The 12,500-nt window shown below is 39.5% G+C and overlaps 2 protein-coding genes across 2 annotated transcripts in view; both read right to left on the bottom strand.

Moving 5' to 3' along the window:
• LOC138018629 (uncharacterized) overlaps positions 1-8,259 on the bottom strand; it is an 8,407-nt gene extending 148 nt beyond the window's left edge. Inside the window, exons 1-5 of the mRNA XM_068865324.1 lie at positions 8,134-8,259; positions 6,382-6,482; positions 3,193-3,483; positions 1,599-1,713; positions 1-548 (exon numbers count right to left, since the gene is read on the bottom strand). The exon at positions 1-548 is cut by the window's left edge and continues 148 nt beyond it. Of these exons, the coding sequence (XP_068721425.1) occupies positions 103-548; positions 1,599-1,713; positions 3,193-3,483; positions 6,382-6,462 (933 nt within the window). The 5' untranslated portion in view covers positions 6,463-6,482; positions 8,134-8,259 and the 3' untranslated portion in view covers positions 1-102. The remainder of the gene's footprint in view (positions 549-1,598; positions 1,714-3,192; positions 3,484-6,381; positions 6,483-8,133) is intronic.
• LOC138018627 (uncharacterized) overlaps positions 1-12,500 on the bottom strand; it is a 399,148-nt gene that overhangs the window by 48,524 nt on the left and 338,124 nt on the right. The gene's annotated exons all lie outside the window — the stretch shown is intronic.

Here is a 12,500-nt window from a genome sequence, read left to right as displayed (position 1 = left end):
CCAATTCTTACATTACATTTTACTTCATTTGACTTTCGCCTAATTTAGCTCAATTGAACTTCCTTCACATCGCTTTAACTGACGCCGATTCCATTCACTTCATCACTGGTAAAAAGCATACACATCAGTGCAAGATGTACCGTGGTTGTCACCCTCGTTTGTGTTATCCAGGTCGTCACCATACCAGATCTTGAACTTCTGACCAGCGACCACAGACAAAGGAGTAGGAGTGGAATCAAACGTAATTTCGGGAGAGTTTCCATTGAAACCAGGGAGTGTGTAGAAATCACCGTCGTTTGCTGGAAAAATACGGGTTCTATTTTCGTAAGTAATATGAACACCTATTAATTCTTCCGTGTAATGTTTGTCGTTGTTAACGAAGCAGCCCCATTTAGTGTTAGAGGCTCTGCTGGAATCGCAATTCACATATCCTGAGCGATGGACCAGCTTCAAGCGGTAAATGTCTCCTGGCTTGTGGATCTGGAAGGTTCCGAATTTATCATTCTGGACCCCAAAGCACACTGGGTCTACATTTACCTTCTGCCATCCTACGGAAAGGAACAGAGGAGGATTAAGTTGTAAAAATAGCGATTCAGATTCATGTTTAATGTTTACGCACACACATAAGCACGTTGGCACGCAGAAAAAGGTTGATACGGGATTTCTACTCAACTTATTGATGACTGCAGCCCGAGAAGGTCCTCACAGGCTTTTTCAGTATGAGAAACAATCGCAAGACCATGCTCATAGCTATCTGTATAAGTGACTTGTTTGAGAATCAGGTGACACACAACTAAGTCGTTTACGGGAGAAATGCATTAAACACATTTGCCTTAACGTAGTCCAAGTCAGGGGCACCCAACGATAATCTTGAGTCAGCGGAAATATGTGTTCAGGAGAGTCAAACTGTTCTAAGAATTTCGGTTCTACGTTGACAAACAAATAAAGATTTCTTTACTAAAATATCTCCGAAGGGATTCGTAACCGGGGGCGGATCTAGAGAGAGGGTGCAGGGGGTAAACAGATGACCTGAGGCTTCCTAATAGAACTGGTATTCTACAAAAAAAAAAAGTCACCAGTCAGCGTCGCACTTCCGTTTTACTGGTGCACCCCTCCAAAGAAAAATCCTGGATCCGCCCCCTGGTAACCAGGAAAAAGTAGGCCCTTACGTTTTCGGAATGGATATTTTTACAATAAAGGTCACCTGGAAGTTTCAGAGCTGATGAGCAAATGGTTCGGTTGGAAGTTCTTAGAAGGTAACGTTTAGCTAGCAATCTCTGAAATGACGATATCGTCCCTAAAATTCTCGGACAATTCAATTTTCAGCTAAGATATCCGAACAGATCAAATTCTTCTAAGTTATAAAAAAATCCCTTCAGACAGTCTGTATACATTACAAGGAGCCTAGAAATGTCTCTCAAAGGGTTTTTTCTTAATTTACTCGTTGGGTGCCCTTTTCGAGTCTCCTCCGTAAGGATGTTTTGGGTGCTCTTGTCAATTTGTAAACGCTTTTAAAATGAGTTTTATTTTCATGCACCCTATCTCACTTCAGTTATTCTTTCGTCCTCAACTTTGTGCAACAAATTAAACACTATTACCATTCTCACAGTATGTTCCATTGTTTCCCTCAGCACATTGGCACACGTATGAATTTGTGTCATAAAGCGGACGACATGTTCCACCATTTTGACAAGGAAGGCTTTCACATGGGCTCTAAAAGCGAAAACCATTGTTTAGAAATGTTACTGTCAATTAATTTTATGAAACATTGTTATTTTGTGGGATCTCGAACGAATATCTTTAACTTAAGTTTTTTAATCGCAAACTGTCTGTGGAATAAAAACCGACTAATTTTGTGGCGCGGCTAAGAACTCAACTGAGAACAACGTCAAGGCTGCAACAGAGTTAAATATCTAAATAGTAAGATATTGCTAAAAATGTATTTAACCTAAATGTGCAATTCATTTCATCTCTCAGATAGTATGCGCGCTATGATTGGCTAATTTATCGGGCCGGATTGTATAGTACGGCCCGCTGTACTGCAAGTTAAATTTGAAGTTTTGATGCAACATTTTCTAGCAAATTTATCGTGTTGTTTATGGGAACTGAATAAACTTGGGAAACTGTTTGAATATTGCAATCAACTATTTCACAAAGCCAATAACATTTGTTTATTTATTTTTCAAATTCTTATGCGTGCCAATCATTTGTCGCAGTAAAACGGTTCTGCTTGATGTCAACTGGTTTCCTTTCTTGTGCGCTTTATCACCTCAGAAGTCCTTACTATGTACTTATATTTACTGAGTGGTGGGGCTGGACGCGCCAAGACCGAGGGCCAAATATTTTCCTGTCCGGCCCGACCTAAACTCAGTGAATAAGCACTTTATCATATGGGCTCCTTACACTATTCATGAGTACTCATAATTTAAAGTTTGGACAAAATAATTAACAAAAATTTACACAGACAATTTATCTAATATGTTGTTTACATTTTCTTTTCTGGCTGTAAATAACTTGGATGTGTAAAAGCGACGAAATCCTCTGTTCCTAGCAGGACCTTACCGCGCGCGCCGTGCTCGCGCAAATGCGTACGGCCCTCATACGGCGATTTTCCCAATAGTCTTTCAATGAAAGCGCGCGTGGGGCCGTACTGGCCATACGATAATGTAAGATACGGATCCTCGCTTTTTCCCAGTTGGCTTATGATCCCCGCTCTTCTTGCTTGGGCCGAACTTGGACGTCGAACTTGGTTCGGATGATAAGAGGAATATATTTCAAGCTGCATGTATGTCTAAATTACTTGTAATTGTAATGACCTTAAACTAAAATTTTGTACAACGTCAGGTTGTTACAATCTTCCCATGTCAACCACGTAACTTTAAAAGATTGAAGTAACACAAGTAAGAATTAAAGCATGAATAAATAACAGCACCGGTTTTCGTTTTTTGTCGAGCGCAAAAAATTTTAGAACGATATACACGGCTCAAAAGAACCCGTGATTTTCTTGTGGCAGTTAAGTAGATCTTCTATTAACTCAGCCTTATTGGGAGATTCTGAGAATGGTACTATAGTTATTATTAATTTTGTCTAAAGAGGATACAGTCAACAAAGGACATTTTGTTAAGCGACCGGTCAAAAGCGTTGAGTCATTTAGAACCATTTTCTATTACACCTATCAATTGAGGAACCCACCGGAATCGCGAAATGATGGAAGTCTCTGCTTGGTACAAAATTGTTTGCGTGATTGTACTTATCTGACGCCAGGAGTTCACACAAATGTCGACCAGAGTTACTGTCTGCCGGTAAGGTGGCAAAATTGAAGGAGAAACATGACATCTTCTCGAGACATTTGAAGGCACAGTCCATGTAATCCGTAGCATAATATGAAGCCAACACTTGGGAAATATTCAGAATTTGATGAAAAAAGTTCTGGAAGTTTGCGTACTTTATATGTTGATATTCGCCACGTTGGAGCTGTTGTGCCTAAAACAAGAAACATCTAACATTATCGACGATATGTGTCGTAAAATGCAAATCAACTGTGTTAATTATTCATTCATGGAATTTATTAATATACCCTGTTAGAAGCTCGTTACGAAGCTTCCCGTTTGTAGTGAAATTCATTTACTAATCAGCTAGCAATATCTGAAATAAAGATATCATTCCCTAAAATTTTCGGACACTTCAATTTTCAGCTAAGATATCCGAACAGATCAAATTCTCTAGGTGATAAAAAAATCTCTTTAGACAGTCGTTATATACATTACAAGGAGCCTAGAAACGTCTCTCAAAGGCTTTTGCCTTAATTTGCTCGTAACGTTACCTTCTAAGAGCTTCCAACCGAACCATTTGCTTATCCGAAACTGCTGGGTGATCTTTTTAAGTGCCACTAATTGCAAAAATACCCCTTCCGAAGACGTAAGGGACTACTTTTCCTTGGTTGCAAATCTTTCAGGTGATGTTTTGGTAAAGAAATCCTTAGCTGTCTGGTAACGTAGAACCGAAATTCTTAGAATAGCTTGACCCTCCCGAACAGATATTTCATCGAAGATTATCGCTGGGTGCCTCTGAAGGTATTTTAAATCTACGATCACAAGCCAACAGGCAAGAACTAACTGATCCGAAGCCTTAGTATCCTTGCCTCAGCAGCCGAAGCAACCGAGAGTAATTTGTTACGTGTACCGTTAAACTGTTTGTTGATGATACTAAGATCTCTCTTGTCAATTGAATTATGTCAATGACACACTAGCGCTACAGTCGGATCTGAATTCTCTGGAAAACTGGACAAAAGTACACATTCTCACAAAATGTCAAACACAGAGTTAAAGTCATTCAACTCATAAAGAGACCTTGGCGTTCATGTGTCGAGAGACATCCTGGTCGGATCGTTTGGCCGATAACAGTAAACAACTGAAGCAAAGAAAGTTTTGGGCCTACTTTAGCGTACACTTAAGAGAACAAGGATATCTTCTACTTGCTTTATAAGTCACCGGTAAGATCTATTTTAGAATACGTACGTTCTGTATGGTTTCCATACTTTGTTAAAGACAAATTAGCGATAGAAAAAGTGCAACGAAGAGCATCAAGGATTGCTTGCTCTTGGTCAGAAGCCACGTGAAATGGCTTAAGATCGACGCAAACTGAAACACACTTGAACACCGAAGGAAGTACCTTTCTTTAGTAGAATGCTATAAGATTGGAATAAGATAGTGTTTGGATTAAAACGGCCTGAACTTTTGTGATTTTTTCGAGTACTGTAAAAAGTAAAAACACTACAGGCTAATCATCCATACAATATCCAAACAAAATTGGCAAAAATTCAGTGACGCTTTTCAGTACTCTTTCTCTGTAAGAATTGTTAAAGACTGGAATAATTTGGCGAACCACCTATTAACCGGACGTGACAGATTCAAACAAGATTTGAAAACGTGGATAAATGTGTATTGATTCTGTTTTTTTTATATGCAATTTTACAGATCCTACGTAAATGTTGTTTAGGTAAACACTTTTTAGGTTTAGATTTAGTAACTTAAAGGGGACCCTTCATAGGGCTTACCTTTATATTTGAATAAAGTATATTATTAATGGGAGTCATATCATATCTGAAGCACGAGTGGTCGTGAGAAGGACTGTTTAGGTGACATTGACTGACGTTTCGACAACCTGACCGGAAGTCGTCACCAGAGTGAAGTGATTAATTATTTGTGTAACGTCATTAGATAGTACAAATACCTTGGTCGATGATGTGATAAGTCAACGAAGTCGTGACATTATTGGTCGACTGTCAGTTGAGCAAAGCTGTCATTGGCTGTAAAGACTGTAAACAGTGATTGGTGCGTCTGCATCTGTCTACGTCTTACATGTCTGTACATGTGTTGTTAGTAAGTCGGTCAATGTGTTGACGTCCTTGGTAAGTCGTTTGTAGGGTGCTAGAAGTTGTAGGCATCAGATTACAGATCACTGTTCTAATTTAGTGAACCAGCTTCCAGTACGATCCGTTGGTAATAATTAATACGGTATGTAAGGCATTCGGCAGAGTCCCAGTCGATTTTGTAGTCTGTCTGTACATGCTGTGCAGAAATGTTATTTTTGATGTTACTATTTGTCGTCCCTCGTTTTTGTTCAGCCAGTGTCAGTGTTGCGTTTAGACTTCTGCCGGTCTCATCGATATGACAGCTGATATGAGTGGCCTGGCAGTCGCAGCATTTGATCTTGTAAACTGCTTCTTGTCTGTCCTAACGTTCAGTAGGACAGTAGGTTTCTTCACTTTGATGGGTCTCCTAATAATTAGCATGCTAGTTTGTTACTGGCGCTCGCTTAAAAGGGGAGTTTCTGCACCGGCTGTAGGTAGTTGTGTCATGCATGTAAGCCATGATGATGGAGCCGCACCAGGTCGCAACAGGTGGCCATGGGCATGCGACTGAAGTACTAGCCAGACCTCTGGGATGGTGTAATTTGTCTGGTGCGCTTTCTGTAGTTGTTTTCTCTCGGATTAACGTTCTTATCAGCTATTAAAACTTTCGAAAGTTCCTAAACTTTTGCGTTGTATTTTGTGTGCCACAAATCCCGCTTATCCTTAAAATGAAGTCGTTTCAAGAAAAGGGCCGAGCTCTTCGAAACCTGCTAAGCGGTCGTGCTGGCATGAGTTTTAGTAACAGGTAACCTAGGTTTAACCCAATCACTGGGCTTCGAAGCAATTCGGCCCTTAGCAGCGAAAATCCGTTGGGAGGCCAGTTGCTTCACGTACGGTATCCATTTTAGTCGCTTCAATGTAATTTTTCTGGGTTATTTTGGAGCCTGTTTTTTATGAAAAAAGAGTATCAATAATCAAATAATTCAGTGAGACCTTGTGTGTACGCAGTAATATCACGAAACGCTTACCTCTGAATACTGCAAGTCAACAAGATTGAATACGCTATGTAAACCAAGTGCGAGCCAAACAAAGGATATCGCAGGCTTCATTGTCTCGGCTTTGAGAAACTCTACAAAATAAACGCTGCTGTCAAGAAATGACTTATAATATGACACGTAATCTCACTCTTAATGAAATAGCTGCAAAACACAGGTCATTTTGTATTAGTTCACATTAGCGATGGAAGTAATCGGACGTTTTGATTCGTCGGGTTCATTTTTAACAGTTGAAAAGCCAGAATGAAAGGGCAGAAAACTTTCATTTTATGGAAAACTATAAGATTCAATCGCCTGTTTACTCCTTTGAAATTTTCTTTGCATGATCCAATATGATCTATATGATGATTAATAATGCATATGGTTGGATATAAATAACTGTCATCCTATCTCCTCCTTGCTTTTGGCAACTTTTCACTTGTCTTTCTTAGTAAAATGAAGTCGAAAACGCAGTGATATTAGCTTATTATACATTAAACAGAGCTACCCGAGTTGAGAGGAAATTTTCCGAGAGAGAATTTGGTTGAACTGATTGCAATCCACAGTGCTTGCCAGAGGAAGTTAAGACTTGCAAAATATTCACCATCTGATAGAATATACATGAAAAAATTCTTTAAGTTGGCGCCCTCATTGATATTCGCGTCGGCGTTCGAGCTGTTGTGCCCAGCCTGAAGTTAAACATTTCCAGCATTTTGTCTATGGCATCCGTTGCTCGGCATATAGTTTGCAAATCCTTCTACAGTAGGAAGGCAACGATTCTACAGTATGAAGGCAAAAACTGAATTCAGACTGATAATTTGATTGATAAGGCGTTTTCCTCTGGGATACGTAGAGGTAGAGAACTCAGTTAAATTACTTAGGTTAAATCATATTGAGGTGCACCCTGCTAGCAGAGCCTTTCTTTTGCTTGCTCGATTTTGGCGTTCTCGAGAAAGGCTCTGCATGAATCGAGTAAGATCTTTTTTGAATATGCGCTGCATGTTGCCAGGATACAGTCTCGAACCCAAGCCTAATATGCCAGATCTCGCCGCCATCTTGGTTTTTCATGCCAGCGGGCTCAATTATAACCATCGGTTTTGTCACTAAACGGACGCTTGCACTGGAAAAACCGGTTTGACGAGAGAAAACAAGATTGACTAGTCCAGAAGTTCGGGCTGCGGCGGCTTCGAAGAGTTAATGCGATTCGGGCAGAGCCTACTTTTCTCCTCCTCAGTAAAGAAAAATACAAAAGGAGGCGCTGTTAACAGGGTGATTGAGGTGGAAACTTTGAAAAATGATTCCGGCAAACCGCAATATTAACCGTCCCCCTGTGAAAATTGATTCAAAATTCGAAAACTTCCTTTAACCTCTTTTCGAAATTAAAAATTTAGAAAAACGTACCTAGAAATCGCTCAGCCAAAAAATATTTAGATTTCTCATATACTTTAGGATTTTTCTGTTGGCGAAAGCGTTTGTCTACCTTGATCGCAAACGCTAGGCTTCAGAGGTGTGACTTGCACAAGTAACTCATTTTTGAAAAACCTAAACATGGAATGAGACCTTGAAAACAATTTTTTGTAAATAAATTAGGAAGCTTAGTCGAGTGATTTAATTTTTTGACGTCATTTTTGCCGTGACTCTTTTTCGAACCTTATGGAAAAATCTTAGATAAACGTCTTTTTTTCAGTTTCATGAAAGAAACGTTCAGTTAAAACGTTTTAGTGAAGAATAAAAATCAAAGCTTACCCCTAAAAATTGCAACGTTACAATTTTGAAATGGTTGAGTAAACCAAGTGCAGGCTACAGGAAGGATAGAGGGCAGTGTATTGTCACCTTCGACAAAAGTGAATGCTGTTGGAAAGAAATCTTGCAAAGGTGTGTTTTTGCCCAGCAGGTGAAAATAACACACAACCAAGCCATAAATTAAGACATCCTGTTATTTTAAAGATGTCACTGACTTCACATTCTTAATTAGACGAAATAAACAATAATTATTATCAATATACGCGGCCAAATAGAAAATCGGCCTCTTCAAAACAATCGCTCAGCGGGCCGCAAAAGACTGACAGCGGGCTGCTAATGCATTATCAACCCTACAGCTGATTGGTCCTTGCTTCAACTTTGTGATATGCCTATTATTTATAGACGATTTTACGCATTTTTTCCGTAATTTTAAATAAGTTCACTGGACTGAGTTGATTCTTTAATAGCTTGTTCAATCAACACTTAAATGATGATTTGAAGTGACTATGAATTCGTTCTTCACTTAGCTTGTATTATTAAAACTCGCATTCTTGATAATGATAATGACATGACTTTTTTCGGGAATATTGTTTATTTGCGCCCTTGTAGTGTCATTTGCGGCCCTCGGACCGCAAATGACACTACGCGGGCGCAAATAAACTATATTCCCGTGAAAAGTCGTGTTATTCCCTTGTTAACGTTAATGAAATGATTGTATATTGAAGTGCTGGTTATATACGTATGAGAGAACGTTCCCCGCACTTAACTGGACAATTTGAGCAATTGTCTCTTATAGAGGCATCTGAAAAATTCAGGTGGCTCCAACGGGATTCGAATCCATGGCCTCTGCGATGCCAGTGCAGTACTTTACCAACTAAGCTATGAAGCGACACAGTTGAAAGCAGAAATTGAACCAGGAACTATACCAGGGAAAAATTAAACCAGTGGCCAGGATCCATGTCCTGAACCGGGGATCTCCGGATCTCAAGGCATGCGCCCTAACCACTGGGCCACACTGCCCCTCACAGTTGAGAGCAGATCATTTGTTAGGCTCATTTAGCTCTGTGAAGGAGAGTATTGCACCGGCATCGCACTTTGAAATTTTCTTTGCATGATTCAATATGTTCTATATGATTAATAATGCATATGGTTGGATATAAATAACTGTCATCCTGGCTCCCCCTTGTTTTTGGCAACTTTTCACTTGTCTTTCTTAGTAAAGTGAAGTCGAAAACGCAGTGATATTAGCTTATTAGACATTAAACAGAGCTACCCAAGTTGAGAGGAAATTTTCCGAGAGAGAATTTGGTTGAACTGATTGCAATCCACAGTGCTTGCCAGAGGAAGTTAAGACTTGCAAAATATTCACCATCTGATAGAATATACATGAAAAAATTCTTTAAGTTGGCGACCTCATTGATATTCGCATCGTTCGAGCTGTTGTGCCCTGCCTGAGTTGAAACATTTCCAGCATTTTGTCTATGGCGTCCGTTGCTCGGCATATATCTTGCAAATCCTTCTACAGTAGGAAGGCAAAAACTTAAGACACCCTGATAACTTGATTGATAAGGCTTATTAACTTAATACCGGAACGTTTTTACTTCATCCTCTTGAACACGTACAGGTAGAGAACTCAGTTAAATTACTTAGGTTAAATGATTCTGAAGTGGAAACTTTGAAATATGATTCCGGCGTACCGCAATATTAACCTTCCCCCCGTGAAAATTGATTCAAAATTCGAAAACATTCTTTACCCTCTTTTCGAAATTAAAAATTTAGAAAAACGTATCTAGCAATCGCTCAGCCAAAAAGTATTTAGATTTATCATATACCTTAGGATTTTTCTGTTGGCGAAAGAGTTTGTCTAACCTGATCGCAAACGCTAGGCTTCAGAGGTGTAACTTGTACAAGTATCTTAAACAAGGAATAAGACCTTGAAAACAATTTTTTGTGAATAAATTAGAAAGCTTAGTCGAGGTATTTAATTTCTTGATATCATTTTCGCCGTGACTCTTTTTCGAACCTTATGGAAAGATTTTAGTTAAACGTGTTTTTTTCAGTTTCATGAAAGAAACGTTCGGTTAAAACGTTTTATTGAAGAATAAAAATCAAAGCTTACCCCTGAAAATTGCAACGTTACAATTTTGAAATGGTTGAGTAAACCAAGTGCAGGCTACAGGAAGGATAGTGGGTAGTGTATTGTCACCTTCGACAAAAGTGAATGCTGTTGGAAGAAATCTTGCTAAGGTGTGTTTTTGCCCAGCAGGTGAAAATAACACTTAACCAAGCCATAAATTAAGACCTCCTGTTTATTTAAAGATGTCACTGCCTTCACATTCTTAATTAGCCGAAATAAACAATAATTAACATGAATGAAATGAATGTATATTGAAGTGCGGGTTGTATACGAATGAGAAATCGTTCCTCGTACTTAACTGGAGAATTTGGCAGCTAAGAAATTCAGGTGACTCCATCGCGATTCGAATCCATGACCTCTGCGGTGGCAATGCAGTACTTTACCAACTAAGCTATGAAGCGACACAGTTGAAAGCAGAAGTTGAACCAGGGACAAATTCAACCAGTGGGCAGGATCCATGTCCTGAACCGGGGATCTCCGGATCTCAAGGCATGCGCCCTAACCACTGGGTTACACTGCCCCTCACAGTTGAGAGCAGATCATTTGTTAGGCTCATTTAGCTCCGTGAAGGACCCAAATGTGAGGCTTCATAGCTCAGTTGGCAGAGCATTGTACCGGCATCGCACTTTGAAATTTTCTTTGCATCATCCAATATGTTCTATATGATTAATAATGTATATGGTTGGATATAAATAACTGTCATGCTAGCTCCTAATTGTTTTTTGGCAACTTTTCACTTGTCTTTCGATTCTTAGTAAAGTGAAGTCGAAAACGCAGTTGTATTAGCTTATAAAACATTAAACAGAGCTACCCAAGTTGAGAGGAAATTTTCCGAGAGAGAATTTGGTTGAACTGATTGCAATCCACAGTGCTTGCCAGAGGAAGTTAAGACTTGCAAAATATTCACCATCTGATAGAATATACATGAAAAAATTCTTTAAGTTGGCGACCTCATTGATATTCGCATCGTTCGAGCTGTTGTGCCCTGCCTGAGATTAAACATTTCCGGCATTTTGTCTATGACATCCGTTGCTCGGCATATATCTTGCAAATCCTTCTACAGTAGGAAGGCAAAAACTTAAGACACCCTGATAACTTGATTGATAAGGCTTATTAACTTAATACCGGAACGTTTTTACTTCATCCTCTTAGATACGTACAGGTAGAGAACTCAGTTAAATTACTTAGGTTAAATGATTCTGAAGTGGAAACATGATTCCGGCATACCGCAATGTTAACCCTGTAATTACTCGGGCACGTGGTAAAGTGTATGTAACACTTCTCGAAAAAGCGTGCCCGTGGATGAACTGGTAAATGCAAAATGAAGCTTAAATTTAATTCAGCAATCAGGAATACCCGTGCGATTTGTAAAAGGATGTTGTTGTTTTGTTTTCTCGGGAACGAAACATATCTATTTTGAATTCAGGGTGAACTATTTACACAGCGAGTTAGAGTAGCCAATCAAAACAGAGTTTGTTATTGGAAATCTAGACATCTACGAGATACAAAAACAAACTTGTGAACACGTAAACCTAAAATATTGCAAATCATAATGCTGACAAACACAAAGGCGAAGGAAATGGATCATGCATAGGACGTTTTGAATATCTGAATGATTTTGGGTTAGATGAAAGCGATATATTGTTAGAAATTCCCAAGTTAGGCCTTTTCGTGTTAATTAGTAACAGAAACCCATAAGGGTTGAAACCACAGGTAACCCAGGCTCACTGTGTGCGTCACGTAGGTATTAAAATATAGAGAACATATGAGGCGAAGTTTAGGTCTGAAAATTTGCTAGAAAATGGTAATAAAAATCGATAAAACTTATCATGTGGTGAGCTGTTGTTGTCTTTAATACGTACACGAAGTTTCGGGGAAAATGGTCCCCGTTCACCTTCCTTCATAATATAGTGACAAGGTAGGAGACGGAAGCCAGCGTCGGGACTCCGATCGACCCAAAACAAGCACGATTTTTTCCGCGAAAATCAACTCCAGTCGCTAAATAAACACGCCAGGTTCGTAGAATAGGAATTTCTCTAAACCATGAATCCACTGAAGCATCTCCAGGTAGCAACGCGGAGCCACCAGACTCCGTAAAACTTGTAAGTTAACCTGCTAAAATGGCGGCCAGAAAGCGTGGTACTCACGAAGTGCCCAATTCAAAATGGCACTGAACTCTAGACGCCTGGTGACGAGTTTAATAAGTTCTGGAGGGAGGGGAATCCCAAATTGC

Source organism: Montipora capricornis, chromosome 10, assembly GCF_036669925.1.
Source record: "Montipora capricornis isolate CH-2021 chromosome 10, ASM3666992v2, whole genome shotgun sequence".
NCBI lineage: Eukaryota > Metazoa > Cnidaria > Anthozoa > Scleractinia > Acroporidae > Montipora > Montipora capricornis.
The sequence above is the reverse complement of the archived record's forward strand: the minus strand, read 5'-3'. Positions and strand labels throughout refer to the sequence as shown.